This window comes from Aptenodytes forsteri, unplaced genomic scaffold (assembly GCF_000699145.1).
Source record: "Aptenodytes forsteri isolate BGI_AS27 unplaced genomic scaffold, ASM69914v1 Scaffold239, whole genome shotgun sequence".
NCBI lineage: Eukaryota > Metazoa > Chordata > Aves > Sphenisciformes > Spheniscidae > Aptenodytes > Aptenodytes forsteri.
Window position 1 is genome coordinate 1,149,152 of NW_008794743.1, and position 20,835 is coordinate 1,169,986.

The window sequence follows — 20,835 nt, forward strand, 5'->3', positions numbered from 1 at the left end:
GTATGTAGTTTTGTTTGCTTGCTGGAGACAAAGTTGTCAGATTATACTGGTATACAACAGGATAGTTGTGATGGTCTGTGTTCTTCTCAGCTCAGTATTTCAAGCTCTGTCAATAATCAGAGTATCTTTCATTGTTTCAGACAGTTAAGGGAATGCTGGATAACCCCAATGAACCTGTGAGCGATCTCTCATATTTTGATTGTATTGAGGGCGTAATGGAAAACTCAAAGGTAATTTCCTTTTCCCATTTCTGCCAATTGTAAAGTGCGTTTCGATTATCAGAAGTTTCCACATGCATATCAAATGTGTTAGAAACACAGCACAGTGTTTATAGCTAAAATGTATGCTGCATTCCTTGATAAAACTCAGCCTGAGATAGGTCTCTTACAGGTGATTTCAGTTTTTGGTCACATAGAAGGCATATTGCCTCGGTAAGAAATTTTTAATTAAGTGACTGGTATGCAATGCTGTTACAGTTTCCCTCTCTCTCCCTTGCTTTCCTGTCTATTAGACAGCATGTCATACTTCCATGATATATTTTGACTGCAGCTATGTTAGAATGGCCCAAAGCATAAATGGGAGTGAAATATCGTTGTATCGTTCTGTGCAAAACAGCTTTAGAGAAATGTCCGAGTAGTCCAAATATTCTGGCACATCAGAAAATCTGTATGAAATTGCTTAAGTTATTTTTGAACATACCGTGCTATACATCTTTCTTTGAAGCTTATTATGTCCTTATTATTTGATGTGTTGGAATTGTCTCAGATCCTTCCTTCTCTAAAAGAAAAAGTAAGTGCTTAATGGATGTGCGTGTCACCTTGCATCTAATGCTCTACTGCAGTCAGATCTTGTTTTGAATTTTAAAAGAAAATAAACTGAATTCAGTGGGAGACACTGTGGGAATTAATGTGTATTCTAACATTCAGATGGTTCCAGCAGACTAGATGCAGTTTCATTTCCACTGAGTTTCCGTGAGTTTGGGGGCAAAGAAGATCCCGGATGTGTCAACAGCAGCTGTGGGATTGGCTGTCATGTTCTGCAGTCCATGAAATCCTAGCACCAGGCTAGCTGTGATGACTAGTGGATGATAGCAAAAATAATGAGGGTTAATTCTGTATCCTCGTAGTCATTTGCACTATAATAGTGTTTATGTTCAGCACTGTCAATCCAGTGTTGATCTGCGTGCCTTATCCCTTACGCCACACAGAGGAATGTGCCCAATTCAGTGAAGTCGGTAGCTAGCTAAAATTTCTGGAAGCCAAGTCAAAGAGGTTTGTGGGCCAGAACTGGCTTAAGGCCAGGAATCACTTGCCTTTGAGTGGTAGGGAAGCATATTGGGAAGGTAACTTTGTTTTTTAATTTCTGAGGTTCTTGGAGAATCAATGGCGGGCATTTCCCAGAATGCAAAAACTGGGGATCTTTTAGTCTTTGGAGAATGTGTTGGAGTTGCATCCAAGGCTCTTTGTGGCCTCACAGAGGCAGCAGCTCAGGTAAGCTACTGAAGTCTGTAAAGCAAGTATGTTTTTATTTTTTTAGAAAGCTCATGTTGTGCATGTGTAAATCTGAGATTCACTTCCTTGTGGCCAAACAAATGATGACCTTGTACTACACGGCATGCTCTGTGTAGATACACAGAAATTGTGCATACACTGCTGTACATTGCAGAAGCAGCAGAGTGCAATAACATGCGTATTTGATAAGGAAGGGAAATGGCATCAAGAAGGAAACTTTTCTGAGGATAAAGCAAATGTCAAAGCTGTAGCAGGTGGAATTCACGTTTGCAGCTCAAGCTCTGAACTATGATATCATAGAGAAGCACACAAAAACCAGCCACAGTTAAAATGAATGAATCAAGTTTGATTTAGTTTGTAAAAATTCGTAAGGAGCACTACTAATTTCAGACATTTTAAATAATAAGCAACCTGTTTCAGCTGTTCAGATACTTTGAGAATAACTGAAATTCTTAAGCTACTACAACAAATTAGAGTCTGGAACTGGTCACTGTGGTTTCACTTGATCTCATAACTGGGTGACTTGAACTTTTGAGAGCTCATACAGCCTCTTCAGTGAAGGATTTGGCTGTGGGGGATCATGCTCTGCATCTGGAAACGGCTTCCTGATTTCCCCAAATACGGAATGTCTCAGTACGGACTTAATCTGCTCCACATCTATCCCTGCGTTGCCTTACTGGCATATCAAGGTGACAGATAATTGTATCTGTAATGGAAATTCATCAAGAAATCTTTAAATACGGTTTTGACAGTTCAGACAGTTCCTCCTTGTTGAGAGGCGTGAGACTTTTATTCAATGGAGAAAAAGTTTGGCCATAGACATCTTGAGCTGCAGTGAGACCAACAACTGCAGACTTGATGGGTCCTAAACTCAGCAGTAGTGCATTTGCTGTGAATTGGTTTTCTACTCAGACTTGATGAGATCCCTCACCACTTCCAACTGTGGCTAATCCAGTAAATAATTTGCTGATGCTTGTGACCATTAAAGCTCTTTCCATTGGCTATGCAAGTGAAAAATAACATTTTCAGGGATACCAGCTGCTTAAACAGTGGAGAGTTTTGTTTTGACTAAATAACTTTCACAAGCGTAAGGGTAAGTTTTCTTGGTTTCAGAGGATTCTGGAGATTAATTGCTAAAAAAAATGGTAATCGTACTTCACACTATGATTTCTGGATAATCTCTGACCACCGTGTGCTACGATACGTGGCAAGCTTATCAAAGAACCAAGATGGATTTAGCATTGTTTCTTAGGATTGTTTTCTTCCTTTCTCCATTTCTAGGCTGCTTACCTGGTTGGCATCTCAGATCCAAACAGTCAGGCTGGTCAGCAGGGTCTTGTTGACCCAATTCAATTTGCCAGAGCCAATCAAGCAATCCAGATGGCTTGCCAGAATTTGGTAGATCCAGCAAGCAGCCCATCACAGGTGATTCCAGAGGATTGCAGTGAGACCATCATTGTTAGGACATGTGACTTCGCTTTATTTGTGACCAAGCAAAGGAGTTTTGGTTTGAAACTGTTGCATGGCTTTGAACTGCAACTTTGCAGAGCTAGAGGATAGCGACTGTCATGCTCCTTTGACAATCTGCTTGTTTTGTGCCATCTATTTGTACAGGTATTATCAGCTGCCACAATTGTGGCCAAACATACTTCTGCTTTGTGCAATGCTTGTCGCATTGCTTCATCAAAGACAGCAAATCCTGTTGCCAAGAGACACTTTGTGCAGTCTGCCAAGGAAGTTGCAAACAGCACTGCTAACCTGGTTAAAACTATCAAGGTACAAATGCTGCTTAATTGTGTTTCCTTCTTCCTTTGTGTTTTTATTTCTTTTTTTTTTTCTGTTGAGACAGAATCAGAACAGTTAGAAATATCTTTTTACCTTCTGTGATATGTATAGTTTAAGAAATCATTAATTACATTTTTGAAGACCTGAATTGGAAAACACGTTCAGTGGTATAACTGTGCCATAGTCAAGATGGAAAGAATTGGGCAATATTAGTGTTAGGAGAGGTAGCTGGCCCATCCAGCATGAGACAACTCTGTGTTGATGTACTTAATGAGCTTGCACCATGAGAATAATTTGCAAACAACTGAACGTGGAGGTTTTCAAAGGTGTTACATTGCTCAATATCCAGAGGTTTGTGGAGGTATTTCTGACAGCTTTACCATATTTATTAGGGAAAAATAAAGAAAGAAATAATACTGGGGACCAAACAGAAGCAGTTTATGTTGCTGCTGTTTAATAGTCTCCTGTTAATAGCAATCTTTTATTTTCCAGATACCTGCCTGCCATTTGGCAGGAGGTAGCTTTTCCTCATGCAAGCAGAAATAATACTTGTTAAGCCGTAGAGGACTCATGATTCTAAACCCTTCTGGAAGCCATTAGCTGGTCTGCTACTGAAAGTCTTTTAAAATAATTATGCTCTTAGGACTGGAAGGTTCTATTACGTTACACAGAAGGTCCTTCATATTGAAATCTTTCCTATGAGACTATGAAAGAGATCAGTTGACTCGTGTGAAAATGAGAGTAATAAATTATTGGCTTGCTTAAAAAAAAAAAAAAAAATTTTTAAATAAGTTTAAAGGAAAAAAACGCCATTAGCTGGTCTGCTACTGAAAGTCTTTTAAAATAATTATGCTCTTAGGACTGGAAGGTTCTATTACGTTACACAGAAGGTCCTTCATATTGAAATCTTTCCTATGAGACTATGAAAGAGATCACAGTTGACTCGTGAAAATGAGAGTAATAAATTATTGGCTTGCTTAAAAAAAAAAAAAAAAAATTTTAAATATCAAAAAAAACCCCCGCCTTGTTAGCCACTTCCACCCTTTGGAGCATGAGCTGCTGAGACACAATTTATGAGAGTCATCAGAGTGCAATGATAGAAAACCTTTATTCGGTCTTATGAACCAAAGCAATAGTTTTAAGTTTAGGGTCAACAACCAGCTAAGTAAAGGAACACATGCTTAAAGGATCACATTCTTTGCATCAGCCTCATTTGTGGAGGAACTTTCAGCCACTTCCACCCTTTGGAGCATGAGCTGCTGAGACACAATTTATGAGAGTCATCAGAGTGCAATGATAGAAAACCTTTATTCGGTCTTATGAACCAAAGCAATAGTTTTAAGTTTAGGGTCAACAACCAGCTAAGTAAAGGAACACATGCTTAAAGGATCACATTCTTTGCATCAGCCTCATTTGTGGAGGAACTTTCACATGTCATAAGCACACAACAGTTTAAAACTATGAAGAATTAAACCATCTTTCTTCAATTTTGCAAAGAAACCCATTCAGACAGAACTCAATTGTGATTTAATTTCCAGGCCCTGGATGGTGATTTCTCTGAAGAGAACCGCAACAAGTGCAGAATTGCTACTGCACCTTTGATAGAGGCTGTAGAAAATCTGACGGCATTTGCTTCAAATCCAGAATTTGTCAGCATACCAGCACAGATCAGCACTGAGGTAAGGCAGGATGTTGTACTTCCACCCTCAAAAAGTTGAAAATGTTGAATTAGTCGTGTATCAGGAGAGAGGAAGCGAGTGTAAAGACCTGACCCTGAAATGTCTCTCTGTGTTCCTGCGTGTTCATAGGGCATTCTGCTGGCTGTCGCTTAACCTCTGACCTTGAACTTTGCACCGGTAGGATAAAACTAGTTAGGCTGCAGTAAGTGCTGCCAGTCTCCTGTTAGTAAAGTGATATAGTACAGGTGACTCGCATGTCTTGTTAGCTGGATTCTTCCATGTGATTAAGTAATAAATACTCCTTTTTCCCTCAAGAGCAGCTTTAACAAATGGAACGTAATTAGTTCTGAAAAGGATTGAAGGGATGTTGCTGGGGTTTTTCCCTTCCAAAAATGATGCAGTCATGATGACAAGAAGCAGGTTTTCTGGGAAGAATAACTTTCTGTGGGGCTTCTGTATTTTTTCCTGAGTTCTCTGTCCTCAATCCCTGTAACTACAACAGAATAGTATTTAAAGTAACTAATCAAGGGGGTTTTTTAGGGGGGGAAAAAACCCTAAAAGAAATTCTTCAAGCTTCATAAAAGCTTCGAAATAGAGGTCACCTATCATTACTGACTCTCCAACCGCTCCTTCCTGCTTTTGGCAGCCTCTGTTCCAGCTGGCAAGATCAGATGATGCAGTAACTGTTGCAATCTTAAAGTTGTGGGGCTGTAACTGAAATCTAAGCCTGTCCTCCAGGCCTGTGGTACCTGGGTTTACCAAAGTACTGGCAATAAAACAGACACAGAGATGATGACCCAATTAGAGTGTTGTAGTCCAACGAATTCCTGGGAAAAGAGCACACTTGGTTGGATCTTGCAAGTTTTGTGACAAATAAAGTTTATTTTCAATGATATCTCCGTAGTCTACGATAAGACAAGTGTCATTGTTTTCTCCTGTTTCTCAGCTGGATGGTGCCTTTCTAAACTTGAAAAGTGTTTCTTAAGTATGTTACAGAGAAAACAGTTGGACTGCAATGACTTTAGTACTATTTTCATGTTGACTATCCGTGAATATAATAGTATGATACGAGAAATGATAATGCCATTTTAATGCTGTTAATTAAACAGATTTTTAGGAGCAGAAAGTGTGGACAAACTCAAATAATTATTTAAATGTTCTTTGTGTTCTTGTACCTTTCTGACCCCAGGGATCGCGAGCACAGGAACCAATTCTAGTTTCTGCTAAGACAATGTTGGAGAGCTCGTCTTTATTGATCAAAACTGCTCGTTCTCTGGCTATCAATCCAAAAGACCCTCCTACGTGGTCCGTACTAGCTGGGCATTCCCATACTGTCTCAGATTCTATCAAGAGTCTTATAACCTCTATCAGGTATGTCTTTTGTAGTAACTTTTTTGTGTCCACATTTAAGCCGTAATAATTGAGCAGCCATTCATAAAGAATAATACTGTATGGCCATTAGTACTGTGGTATTTTTCACTAATGGAAATTATTTATTCTATGATGCACAATATCTCCCCAGTTATGCTGGGTGTTTAAGCGTAATTGATGACCGCAGCACTCTGCAGCATAGAGTTGTTCTTCGTTTGTATTCTGTTCTCTTTCCCTGGTTCCACCTCCGATTCAGTTTAAGGTAAATGTAATAGAGAATGTTGTAGAATAAAAAAAACAGTAGCTAATATTACCTCCATCCAGTTCATGTAGCAACATATAGTACTTGGAAAACAGCATTTTTTTTTTGAGGTGGGTCAGACAGTGTATAAATTACCTTTGCTATCTATTCTTTACTATAGTGTTCTCGGCATAGTTGCAAGAATGCTGTAGCAAGAAGTGAATATTCTTTATTTTTTGGACTAAACCTGTCTATCCTTTTCTTACTGAAAATTTTAAAGTGTAGTTCTATACTTAACTTTTTAATATTGATTAAATTAAAATGGTATGAAAACAGTCAACTAAAGAGTGTTTACAGTTTTGTTGATCTTTGATAATGAATGTACTGAAATAGCAAACTGTATGTCAGGACAAAGTACTCAGAAACTAACCTTCGTTAAAAGATACCTTGGACTGAATGTAACACCTAATACCTAAGGAATTGTTTTCTGAGACAGTCAATTGCACTGTACAGAAACATGAATATTTTTTCCTGGTGTCTCTTGCATTTTCATGTTGACCTTCATTATTGGGCCAGTCTGGCCATCCCGAGGAGATGGAATTTGCACTTTTCTTCTGAGGCAACAAATTTTTTTCTGTCTAATGATTAAGAGAGGAGCGATATGTGTGTGTATGAAAGTGTGCAGAGTACCCTGTACATACATCAAAATCCCATAGGTAGAGTAAAGCTAACTTTTGTCCTTGTTGCTGTCCTCCCACGTGCTTAATGTATTGTCAGGTAATGAAGTATGCTTGTGTGCATTCATGAAAGAGCCTGCCTCCTTCCCACCATGCTCAGCTTACTATCTCTGTCTTTCAGGGACAAGGCCCCAGGCCAGCGAGAATGTGATTTCTCCATTGATGGGATCAACAGATGCATCAGAGACATTGAGCAGGCCTCCCTTGCAGCCGTCAGTCAGAGTCTGGCCACCAGGGATGACATCTCAGTTGAGGTAAGGGAGAGATAGCACAGGAACAAACAGAGTAATGCTGAGCAGCCTCACTTACCCTGCTGCTTTTCTTTCCATTTGAAGATTTGGAGCTGAGCACTTGGCACAATCTACCTGTGAGGGGAGAAGTATCCTTAGTGGAATCTTTCCAGGCAAAATCACATGCTGGCCAAAGTGTATCACTTGTAGAAAGATACCAGAATCACCAGGCAAAAGTAGGGGTGAAAGTAGTTATTTTTAACCATCACCCACATATTACTCCATCTTCCTGTGCTGACATGACTGACTGATAGTTAGCGTTTCTCTGGTGCCTTGCCACGTACGTAGAAGTCAGGATGTTTCTGAAACTAATCTATTACTAGAAGTCCGGTGATTTAAAAGTCTCTGTCATTTTTCTTAATGCCTATTTTGTCATTTTGTCAGTGAAATCCGCAGTTGATGTTGATATGTTCTCATTAAAAAAGCTCCCTTCTGCTCCTGCCCCGTGGTAATGTAGACCAATCCTGTCCTATTTCAGCCTTTACCTAATTGAGGAAGGGCCATCATGCCAGACTGCCTACAAAAAGTCAGCAACTCATGATCAGATTCTCAGCTTGGTATTTAGTGTCTTTTTGTACTATTGCTTCCTGAAATTACATGTCGATTTATGTATTCCAGTGGTTTCTTTGGGCTGTGACACTGCATACTAGAAACATCTCAGACTAAATGAAGCTATACAAAATAAGTTATTACAGGAAATATGTCATAGATATTATTTTCTATTTAAATAATGAAGTCATCTTGGACACCATGTTGAACTGAAATAAACGTTAGTGAAAATGGCAGTTATTTCTAAAGCAGTATAGGAGTGCAACAAAGTGCAAACATAGTATTTATTTTCTCTTGCCTTTCATGAGAGTGAGCTAAATTCCAGTGGCTGGCAAGACATTAAGTGGCTCTGAATTAAAAGCCAGTATTTATGTCTCGACAAGCCTAGGAATATGCTTTTCTTATGCTCCTGTCCCGCAGATGGTATTCAGGAGGTCAGTCCACATCTCTGTCCCTCAGAGATGTCATATTTTTCCTTTGTCTTTCCTTATAGGTGAAATTCTCCTGCTAGCTTCAAAGTCTACAGTAGGGCTTTTTGCTCTTGTGCTGTATTGTCTGCTTTGAAGAATGTTTCTTCATATTTAAATCGGAGCTCCTGCTGGTTTCTCTGATCGGTGCAGTGATACTAAATCTTTGGCAGGGCAAGAATAGTTTGGTGAGGGGCAGGGGCGTTGTCACGTTGCAATGAGAAAGGACACCTACTCCCGAGTTTGCTACAATCAGCTGGAGTAGGAGGGAGCCATCTTTTCCTCCGCTCTCCCCAGACTTGCCATATAAATCGAAAGAGGAGCAGGCCTATCTCAGGGTTCTTGTTGTTGAAACAGGGTAAAGGAGAAGAATTGAGCAAGTACATAAAGCCAACAGCGTGGATTTCTGCATCCTACTGTAGTGGGTCATTTGAACAGCATTCCGAGTATGTTGGTTGGTCTAAGGGTGATTGTTACGGTATGGTACAACTTGATAAAAGAACAGCTGTGGTAGTAACTGACAATTTCTCTTTATATTAGGCTCTACAGGAGCAGCTGACATCGGTCGTCCAGGAAATTGGCCACCTCATTGATCCCATAGCTACTGCAGCTCGGGGAGAGGCAGCTCAGCTTGGGCACAAGGTACTGTCCTACCATTAAGAAGGTATTTGAAATCTCAGACAGCTGGACATTAGGGGAGACGATGATTTAGTAGTTTTTTCACTTCCTACAGAAGAGCAGAAGAAAGCATGTGGAAGGAGGAAAGATCTGGGATTTCCAAATACTTGGAGCTGAGACCAAATAAACCTGTTTATGTTTTGGGCTATCAGAAAGATATTTTCATTGAGGTTTTTGGTGAAGGGCAGGTTCATGGAGAAAGGACAGATTAAGAAAGGGGAGGGAAAAGCAAAGATGGAAGGGTGGAGCGCAACATTATAGGTCTCCCTACCTCTGGCCGTTGTAGCCAGCAGCTGTACATATGTGTAGGTTCTTCTGTCTCTTGTGCTGTGTTGAAGGTGACCACAGGACCTGGGGTCCATCACACTCCAGGCTTGTTCGGCAGGTCACAGACTTACAGTTTGAATATGTATATATGGCAGAATTTGGCCAGTTGATGAAGTCTGGCAAAGGTTTGTCAGATCCTATCCTGATCTGACGTCCTTGCATAAAGCATGCTACTCCATTTCTTGGCCAGCTCATGATGAAGCGAGGAGGGAAGTGTGGGATACGCACAGAGGTTACCTCTGGCCTATGGAGGCCCATCTCCTGAAGCAGCTTCTGCAGTCTGAGGAGAGGGAAGTTTAGACTGTGGTTTCAAAGGAGGAGTGTGATGTGCCTGCTTTTCCACCTTCTGAGCGAGGCACTCTGTCTCCATTGATTGTAGAGGGAGCGTGAGCTTTATTAGGAAAAAATCAGTCCTGAGTTTCAGCCCCTGCTGCAAATTTTTAGGGATTGGGGGAAGAAAGACTTATAACAATCTTGCATTCTATTGTAAGCATTGTGTAAACATGTCCCTCTGTTATGTGGAGTGTAAGTATGGTAGAACTTGTGCTTATTAGATCTCTGTCCAAAAATGAAACGTTAACAACACGTGTACCGGAAGTGTGCATTATTTACTGTGGTTATTACAAGACTTCAGTAGTTTTTCAGATAGTAATTCCTCATCCTACAATATATTCTTGAGAGAAAAATAAATACAAGTTTTCTGTGTCAGTGCATTTAATACTGGAAGGGAATCACTTTGTTAGTGTGAGAGTTCTTCCAGAGTTGTACCCAAGTAACTCCGTTTAGCTTTGGATAACAATCAAGTATTTCATAACGTCTCAACTATTTGCAGTTTTGATTCTTGGTTTACCTAGCCCTTTGAGGCACATAACAAATCAGGATTGCTAAGATACAGGTAGTTAGGGAGTCACACTCCTCCTCCCACTTTTTAGGTAAATGTTGACCAAAGTCGACAGCACTTCTCTTAAACCTGTTTTTCCTGCTGAATGCAGAAGAAACCATTCCTGCCATTTACTTTGACACAGTTTAAAAGACCTTATGTTTGTGGAATCATTCCTACTATTAAGTTTTTTCCCTTTTTTTTTTTTTTTTTTTGCTTTAATCCTCTGAGGAAGAAAGTAGAAAAAGAAGTCTGACTAAGTCTTAAAGTTTTATTGGCTCTTAGCTAGCCACATAGTCATTTAGATGGAGTAAACCTTTCAGTATCTTTTCCTGCACATGAAGTACTGCTATATTTCTTTCCCATGCCAACCTTCGAAAGCTGCTTATAGCCCCTGCAAACATGCGCACACTTGAACTTCTCAGGCTTCAGGTGTACCAGATGGTGCCGCAGTGGGCTATTTGTGCATGTTCTGTGGAATAATTGGCCCAAAGCAGTACAGGGTTTTCGCATCCAGTAAAAACTGTAAAAGCAAAGTCTCGTGGATTTCTGACAGGAACCAAGTGCTGTTGTGGTTTTGTAGAAGATGTGTTAGATCACAGGTAGACTGTAAAAATATTCATTCATATAAAAATATTCACTTATTTTCTTAGAATACGTGTATAGCCAAAAGCAGTTATTTCCTCAGAACAAGTGTAAATCAGATCAGAAACTGAGGAAAACGGAGACCAACTCCAGAGATTTCTGAAGACTAAAATATAGCAACAGAAGCTGCTAGCAGAACTGTGTCTTTAGATATTCCAAACACTGTATTGAGCCCAAGTAATTTACTGAGGGAAGAATGCAGCAGTCTTTGTAGCATGCCTATTCCTATTGGCCTATACCAACTACTGTGTTGCAGACTAGCACTTAACCACTAGTCTCCCTTTTAGCAGCAGGAAACACTGCAGGGTTGTCACAGGGAAGTGTTCCTACATCAGGAGTGATGAACTGTGTCCAGAGGTAATGTTAGCACTTGTGCCCACTCTGGTGTCTTACACAGCAGAGAACTGTCCAGGTCTGCACTGGAATCTGATGAAGAGGGTTTGAGGGTTAGGGAGCAAAGGTTGTGAATACAGGCAGTCCCTGAGGTGAACAGAGAGGTCCAAATCCAGTGTGGTCCCATTTGTTGTCTGTTATCCACAATGAAGGTTGAGAAATTCCTCCCTTGAATGGAGGCGACACTTGTCATGGATGCTTCTAAGTAGTGTGCAGCTCCCGTGACAGTTTTGAAAACTATTTCATCTGACCTCAAGGGACTCTGTGCATCTGAGGGAGGAGACACATGGCTTTATCAAGGAATTTGAAGGTGAGGGGAGTCAGAATCACACAGGCACATAATACAAACTAAACGCTGTACAGCGCAGAAGCACTAGGTAGGACAGCTCTACTTGAGCTAACCCATGGCCCGATGGTAATCAGGGAATATGGTTCCTCTCAGTTACACCTGAGAAATGGGGTTAATGGCTTTCTGTGGCTGTTCTGGCTTCCTTAGGTAACGCAACTGGCAAGTTACTTCGAACCCTTGGTTTTAGCTGCAGTTGGCGTGGCATCCAAAACACTAGATCATCAGCAACAGATGACCGTGTTGGACCAGAGCAAGACGCTAGCAGAATCTGCCTTACAGATGTTGTATGCTGCCAAAGAAGGGGGAGGAAACCCCAAGGTACGATTGCCACGTGTAACTAAGGGATTATTGGAGACGGGCGAGGGGAGAAGACAGAAAAAACAGCACCTACCTACTGCATGGCTCAGGGATATGTTTGCAGTGAAAATGCCATTGACGGCTCTCCTGGCATCTCTCATTGGAGAGTGGAAACACTTATCGAAGACAGGATTCCAGTCCGGCTCACAGCATCCTCACAAGGGACACAAAGGCAGGGTCTGATGGCAAATATCTATGCAATACTACAGAAACCAACCGGTTAAAAGACAGGGCTTGTCTGCTACACGTCCCAGTGGGTGAGGCCCCCTGGCCCTGATGCTCGTGGGGGACGCCCCGGCTGCATCAAAGATAGGACAGGGCCTGCTTTCTGCTGCTGAGCTCCACGTGGAAGCGCGTACCATCCCACAAGCCACCTGAGAGCACAAGGAGGGTGCACGACCCAGAACTCATGCCTTCTCCCAGCAGGCAGCCAGTCCTGCCCCCGACGGTGTGACAGACCACACCCCATGCCATTCAACAACTGCACGAACAGGCACACCCCCTGCCCTGCATACACGTATGTCATGGCCCCCTCCAGCAGTACCTTGCCCATAGGGGTTCTCCCGTTGTTTTACGGTGCGATGCACCCACCTTTCTCTGAGGGATGTCGTCGCACGCTGCTTGTTTTCATGCCTTGCTGCATGCGCCTTATTCTGATGGGCACCGCCATGTGAGACTTTTTATACAGGTGGCGTTGCACAACGCTTATCTTCTGCTGTGCTTCGCATGCCTCTCATACATCCAGCATCGCATGACACTTCTCCCTCTGGCATGCTCTGTGAGCCCTTATGGAGAGTCATGGGTGCACGACGCTTCTCCCTCTGGCGTGCTCCGTGAGCCCTTACGGAGAGTCATGGGTGCACGATGCTTCTTCCTCTGGCGTGCGCTGCACGCCTTTATAGAGAGCTGCTATCTTGAGACATTTTTCTTCTGGCACGCTTCATGCACCTTTACAAATAGCCCTAGCTGCGAGGTGCTTTTCCTCTGGTGCACGCTGCGTGCCCTTATAGAGAGCTGTCATCGCATGACAATTTTTCCTCTGGTATGTGCCCTTATATACAGCCATCACCTCGTGACACTTCTTCCTCTGGTGCACACTGCGCACCCTTATATAGAGCCATCATTTATATGGAGATCTCTGTAAGAGAGCTGTTGTTTTGCGACGCTTTTTTCTCTGGCGCGCTCTGCACGCCCTTACATAGAGCCGTTGTCGCATGGCACTTTTGCTCTGGTGCTCTGCGCGCCTTTGTAGAGTCGCAGGTGGGCAATATTTTTCCTCTGGCACGCTCTGCACACCTTTATAGAGAGCTGTTCTCTCACGATGCTTCTTCCTCTGGCACGCTCTGCACACCATTATAGAGGGCCATGGGCGTGCAACACTTCTTCCTCTGGTGTGCGCCGCACGCCTTTATAAAGAGCTGCTGTTTCATGACATTCTTCCTCTGGTGCGCTCTGCACACCCTTATATATAACCACCATCTTGCAATGCTTTTTTTTTTTTTCTGGCGCACGCTGCGCACCTATACATAGAGCCTCCACCACGAGAGGCTTTTCCTCTGGTGCGCTCCGCAAGCCTTATAGAGAGCTGCCGTCTTGCGACATTTTTCCTCTGGCACACTTCCCGCACCTTTCTCTGAGGGGCGCTCGTGCACCCCGCTTGTTTTCATGCCTTTTTTCATGTGTTGTTCATTTTTTTAATTGTATTTGTTCTAGGTTTGGGGGTGGGTTTTTTCTTCTTTTTCTTTTACAAGTTTTTCATGAATATCCAAGCAGCAAGCAGTTTTTTTGCAGTAGGTTTTTGACTGAAGATAGAGGATTTTTGGTATTTGTTGTTTGTTTTTATTTACTGTTTTCGAAAAACCATTCTTGTGAAATAATTCCTTAGGAGTGTTTTCAGTTACAGTCTTTTTTTAGTGATATTATGACTGTGATATTTTTTCTTCCTTTACAGGGCAAGTGTTTTCTCTTGTTGTTCATATGTCTACATGTGTCTTTTTTGAGCATTTTGTTTTGGTACAGAAGTAGACTGTTTCACTGTCTGGTGCTATTTTTGCCTTCCTTTATCTTTGTTGCTTCTGTTACGTACGAGTCGTTTTCATCATTTTTTCTAGAAAAGGTCCTGTTGCTTTCCTAAGCAACTCCTGTTCAACATTGTGTTTTCTTGTCGAAACAAGATTTGTTCTGTCGACGTTGCCGTTAGACTTAGCTTCTCATTTTTGACCTGAAAGGGGATTTTCAGAGCTGTTATTGTATTGTCTTCATTAATTACGCTTTTGATTCGCACGTTGATTTATGCATAGAATGCTTTCTGATGATCTTTTTTCTCGTTTTCTCTTTTCCAGGCATCCCATACTCACGATGCAATCACCGAGGCCGCTCAGCTGATGAAAGAGGCTGTGGATGATATCATGGTTACCTTAAATGAAGCTGCGAGCGAAGTAGGCATGGTTGGAGGTATGGTAGACTCGATAGCAGAGGCAATGAGCAAGGTGAGCATAGAAATCCAGACCCCCTTTTCATTTTGCACTTGCAAGGCGATCCACATTGCAAGGGATTGGAAGAGCTGCTTGTTGATTCACTTCAGCAATGGTTGGTAACCGCCACGCTATGACAGGAAACGTAAAGGTTCTTTGATTTTGCAAAGCAAACTCACGTAGGCGGTGGTGCTCGCATTAACAACCTACACAGTACCTGTCGGTAGAATTACTACAAAATATTTTTATTCAGTAATATGCTGCTATTTAACTGCCATCTTAGGTCAACTGGCCTTTTATTTTTGCTTCCTTTTCCTACTTATTTGTTATGTTAGTCTCCTAAATGATCAGCAGGCCAACCTTGAAGCCAACTACCTTCAGAGAAGATGTCAAAGCCCAAAGTGCTCTGCTATGCTTTGTGAAGCATTCTACTGAAAATGTATAGTTGCAAAATGTAAATTAGTTCAATCCAAATACTTGGTTTTCCCTATCTCAAGTTAAAGGTGTGCAGGATTGAAGCCTTTACCACGTAAAGGAATCTTAGTTATCTTCTTGCAGGAACATTTTGTTTCGAAACCGTTGCATGTTCCTTTCTACATTAGCCGAGAACTCCAGGTGGTTTGACCTTGCATGAGAAGTTGACCTTGCGCTCGAAAACTCTGCACTGTAAATTCTCTGAGTGTTCCATGCTCATAACATGGGCTAAAGTCTTTTCTGAGCTTCTCCGTACATCCTGGTGCAATGTCTTCACTTGCATATGTTGAGAGAGAGGAGATTATAAAAATGAATGTATAATACGGTTTCATTATTACTTGTAAAGTATGCTATTGGTTATGACCTTATTATTTCTGCCGTATTTTTCCCTCTTTCTTGCAGCTGGATGAAGGTACGCCTCCAGATCCCAAGGGAACATTTGTTGATTATCAGACCACTGTGGTGAAATATTCTAAAGCCATTGCTGTAACAGCACAGGAAATGGTAAGATATTTGGTTAGAACTAAGTACAAACTCTTCTGCATACATAAGGAATGTGGAATGATTTGCACAGTGTCGTGAAACTCTTTATAATGCTCATTTCCAATAACCTTATCTCTTTAGGGGTAATGGAGCAAAGGAAGTGATAATTTTGTCAATTTAACTCTTGGATCTTAGTGGCGTGATCATAGGGGTGGCCCTCTACAGGAGGAGTGCTGGATTGTGTTGTGGTCCTTCTGCACAAAAACTTTTTATTTGACTCATCTTCTATGAGAAATAAAAGGAAAACATTTCACCTACACACTTTTTCATTGGCCTGTTTAATTGTCATTGAAATACCACCTTATTTTTATTGATGACTTCAGGTTATCCTTTCACAATTATTGTTTCATTTAGCTTGTGAAATAACATCAATATTTTTAGACCCCTGTAATACTTATGAATGAATGCAGATCAACATCTCAAATTGTTCTTTTCTTGCATTTCTGTGATTCACCTGGGCTTAACAAAAGAAAAAAGGACTTGTTGAATCGAGATTTTCTTAACTCATGTTTCACAGTAATGCTGACCATAACACGTTTGCCTTTTGAAGAGTGCTTCCATTGCTTGTTTGTTTTTAAGAGAGGCAAGGGGATTATTTACATATGCTACAGACAGGATTTTTTACAAAATCAATTGCTGTTGCAGTCAAGACAGGTTGATGATTCTGCTATCTACGACATTGCAGCTTATTGGCAAACGGTATAAATTTGTCTAAAACTAGTTTTGCCCCAAGGATGGAATTCCATGGCTTTTACTATCATAAATTGGAGACAGAAGAAATATTTCTGTTAAAAGGTAGGCTTTTTCTAAAGAGAGATTCAGTTATTTATACTGACGTTCTACTGAGGCGTTCTGCGTAATCCTACCTATTTCTTCTTGGTCCTCTTCCCGTGTCTCAGACGTGTTTTGCATTGGTCCTCAGATTTTTTCCCATTTTCATGCTCCCATGCTGCGCCAGCTGAGACTGATGTAGGCTAGCTCACCTTTGACTAAATAAGGTGGCTGCGACACGCAAAACCTGTTTCCCCACCTGGTCCGAGTAACTGTGTACCTGGCCTATTGCCCCGCTGTGTCAAAGAGTGAATTACCAGCTCTAACTGCTGCTCTTTGATTACTCCGTATGTTCTGCGAGTGCCTGGTTACCATGACTCTAATAAAGCATGTTTGCTTGAGTTTCCTCATGGAATTCTTGCTGGAGGACAGGTCCCTTACATGGCAAGCAGTTTACCCCATTTCATCAATGTGGCCAAACAAATGAGTGTGCTTCTAAGCTGGAGTGTATTAACAAATTATTCTCATGCCTGTCATTTTTCTTTTTCTCTTGCTTGTGTTCTTTTTTCAGATGACTAAGTCGGTTACTAACCCGGAAGAGTTGGGAGGACTTGCATCACAAATGACCAATGACTATGGGCATTTGGCTCTCCAGGGCCGAATGGCTGCAGCTACAGCAGAACCAGAGGAGGTCTGCAGTTTTTAGACCTCTTTATTCTCTGTACACGGTGGCGTCAACACGGGTATTCTTTTACTGTAGAGAGTACAATAAATACAGAGCGAAGTGACAAGGGGTATTCACCTCACTCAGTTGCAGCAACAGGCTTGCAGCCATTGCCAAATGCGATACATCCCTTGTATGATCAGACAGATAATAGGTTTTGAGCCGTTGGGTAATGTGTTCTCTTTCAGATGTCTTTGCGATGATTCTAAAATGAATGCAGTTGATGCGTTTCCACTGTCTTTGCTTCGTTAGCTGCTTTTGTACACAAGGACTGTCTATACTACGTGTGCTCTGTCTGATAGGCAAACAGATGCACTACCTCTGGCCCACTGACGCTTGAAACGTGGGACAGGACAGCACATCTGTTCCCAGAAGAATTTCATTTGGCCTACTGTCGCTTGATTGAAACAGTCACGTGAACCGAGTCAACATTATAGGCGTGCTTTGGCTATACAGATCTGTCTCTTTTACAATCTACTCCTATTTTCGCTAAAAACAGACTTTTAAGACACAAACTATATGCAGCCAGACAAAAGCTCTACCGAGTTTGTTTTCACTGGATGGAAAGGAACTGATGAGCATAGTGAAATTGTGCGTCTTTTCAAAATGCTGTGAAATCTTAGAATATCAACAGTTATTTGCATGTATGTGTTGTAAGTAGTTTCCTTCTAATGGTTTGCGGAGAGATATCTATTTTGGTCTTTGATATTGACCTTTCCCTCCTCCAAATATTAGTCTCTATTCAGTGTGCCTTCACAGGTTGGGGCAGAGCTGCACATAGTACTACAGAGTACATAGTTACTGATAACACACCTGAGTTTTAGCACTGCTCACGTGCACGGGTGTATAATGATAGGAATTAGGATTTACTACAAAATGTTCTCGGTGAACGTTCAGAACTTCGAATCGGCTTCACTTCTGTTTCTCTTCAGCCCTCCCATTGCTCTCAATACATGTGAATTGTCTACGGAACAAGTTTTCTCCTAGGAGTGCTATGAGTTGGCAGATTTTTAACAACACTTAGGGACTATGCAAAAGACGTAACATTTTACTTCATAAGCGTGGCTTTTTATGCTACAAGCCTTGTTATAAGAATTACCCAATCAAAGAACAGAAATCTTGTGTCAAAACCTTGGTCCAGATTCAGAAAGAAACGGCTTGCAATAATAGTCGGCAATTCTGTAGATTGGGACAGAACCTCCTAAATTACTTGGGACTCTCGCTTACAGACAACTTGCAAATACAAAGAAAACTCTTAATTATTTACTCTACAGCTTTCCTTCGATCTCATATGTTTTGATGAATTACAAACATATCTATGCTTTTTTATCTTGCCTGTAAGCGATTTCAAGTATAACTTCCTGTCCTGAAAGTGAGATGCAGGCAACCAGTAGGAGCTGGTTTGCTGACGGGACATCTTTTGTACCTCAGAGTCAGAATACGATGCAGGAGAAGCGGGTTCCCCATGCGGTCTTACACACCTTATGCTAACAGAGGAATATGGATTATTCGCCTCAGTTGCATTAACCTGTTACAGTAGTTGCTGCAAATTCTCTGAGCACAATTACAGAAATCCTTTCACCTCTCTCTTCTTCTCATTGCGTGCCTCTGGTTACGGAGCATAGACAAACTTTGTCGAGATGGGGTAAGAGGGTATCTCACCATCACCAGATGTATCAGATTATCTAGATAAAAGACCTTCAAAGAGTTTTTGACTTTGTAATTACGTTCCATCACTGATAGACTACTTGAGTGTTTCATGCTCGGTAGCTACGTGAAAAGCAACGGCTTGCATTTGGCTTGATATTGTTAAATTGAATTACCATTTCTGCATGTTACTTTCTGCCTGAATTTGAAATAATTCCATTTGTGATACTAATGGCTGTGATTCCTGCTTACTTATTAATCCTGATACACACCTATATGCCTAAGTACCTGCAGGTACTAAAACTCTCACGTGTTTCTAATCAGGGACCGCGCAGCTTATGCCGTAGGATTATTAATAAATCAGAAGCGGTGAGGGCAGGATTTTCCACATCTCAGTGCTCCACATGTACGTGGTCAGTTCTGGAGAGTTGAGACTCTGTGCGAGATTCAAAAACAAACAAACTGAGTCATACACTTTTTGACCAGGTTTCAGCAGTGTAGAGTAAATGTGTACTTTTTACCTATCGTACATACCTTGAATACAGCTCACGCTGACGGTACAGTTCTAGGAGATGAAGTAGTGTTATTTGAATGTGGTAAAGTTGTGTGTGCTTGAATTACATACACTTGACTTGGGTACACACCTTATGCCTTCTCTTTCCCAGGGTCCAGTTCACTAGTGCTCCTGTTTAATCAGTAAGCCTTTTATAGGGTCGTGCTACATGAGTAGATGGTATTACATCTGTCCTTTTGTTCTGATTTCTGCAGAGAGTATAGCGATGGGCAGAGTATTGGTAATAAAGATTCACCAGAGTGACCATGTTTCCATTTGTGTTGACACAATGTACCAGCATGACATTTATTTATTCACTTTGTTCTTGCTTCCTTTTTCCCTGTACCTCCTTTACCATCTAGATAGGGTTCCAGATCAGGACTCGGGTGCAAGAACTTGGCCATGGCTGTATCTTTCTTGTGCAAAAAGCTGGAGCTCTCCAGATTTGCCCTACAGACAGCTACACCAAAAGGGAGTTGATAGAATGTGCTCGTGCTGTCACAGAAAAGGTAAGACATCCCTCTGTGTTGCCCCATGGTGTTTGTCTACCGAGCTTCCCCAGGGAGTAAAGCAGTGAAACAGTTTGGGTTCAGGAAATTTTTTTTTTTTTTTTAACTTCCCATGATAGTACAATTTTGGCTGAATTACACTAAGTTCTTACTTTTCTTTCAAGTGTTCGGTGCAGTTCATGTGCTAGATTAGCCCATGATTAGCTCTTCCTCATGTCTCGTAATAAAACTTCAGCCTCATACTGGAAGGAGACTGGTGCAAAACTAATCCCTAAGCCATGAGATGGCACTTGTGCCTTATGAGGCACTCCCTTGGAAATACTAAGTCCACGTGGATATACTAAGGCCACAGTTATCGAGATGAGGTTGGTCGATGACACGTGATTTCATGTAGCAACATCCTCCTCTTTTAAGACTGGGCCAAGCTAACACTCTTAGAACTGCATCTTCAAACTGTCTGGGGTTTCTTGGTCTTTGGAAACGTCCACTTCAAACAGATGGCCTGGGTAGCTCAGGCTTTGCTGAACCTTTTTGACAGCCTTTCTCTCCTTTTGTTGGGCACAAACATTGAGAGTCAAATGTCAGTTACTTTTAGATTTCACCAAACATCACTTGTTCAGCTTGTGTTAGTGTGCTCTCAGCTGTACAAATTTTCCACCATGTTGTGCCCCAGGAGTATCAGCAATTCCAAATTTAGGCAGGGGTAGGCAGTATTTTGTAAGAATCATAGAATAGTTTGGCTTGGAAGGGACCTCTAAAGGTCATCTAGTCCAACCCCCCTGCTGTGGGCAGGGACATCTTCAACTAGAGCAGGTTGCTCAGAGCCCTGTCCAACCTGACCTTGAACGTTTCCAGGGATGGGGCATCCACCACCTCTCTGG

The 20,835-nt window shown here is 41.7% G+C and overlaps 1 protein-coding gene across 1 annotated transcript in view; it reads left to right on the forward strand.

Moving 5' to 3' along the window:
• The window catches only part of TLN2 (talin 2), a 178,200-nt gene that overhangs the window by 111,871 nt on the left and 45,494 nt on the right, over window positions 1-20,835 (forward strand). Inside the window, exons 33-45 of the mRNA XM_009273990.1 lie at window positions 141-230; window positions 1,368-1,490; window positions 2,793-2,936; window positions 3,126-3,287; window positions 4,835-4,975; window positions 6,165-6,346; window positions 7,446-7,578; window positions 9,171-9,272; window positions 12,050-12,220; window positions 14,602-14,748; window positions 15,610-15,711; window positions 17,093-17,212; window positions 19,808-19,954. Coding sequence (XP_009272265.1) covers window positions 141-230; window positions 1,368-1,490; window positions 2,793-2,936; window positions 3,126-3,287; window positions 4,835-4,975; window positions 6,165-6,346; window positions 7,446-7,578; window positions 9,171-9,272; window positions 12,050-12,220; window positions 14,602-14,748; window positions 15,610-15,711; window positions 17,093-17,212; window positions 19,808-19,954 — 1,764 coding nt within the window. The remainder of the gene's footprint in view (window positions 1-140; window positions 231-1,367; window positions 1,491-2,792; window positions 2,937-3,125; window positions 3,288-4,834; window positions 4,976-6,164; window positions 6,347-7,445; window positions 7,579-9,170; window positions 9,273-12,049; window positions 12,221-14,601; window positions 14,749-15,609; window positions 15,712-17,092; window positions 17,213-19,807; window positions 19,955-20,835) is intronic.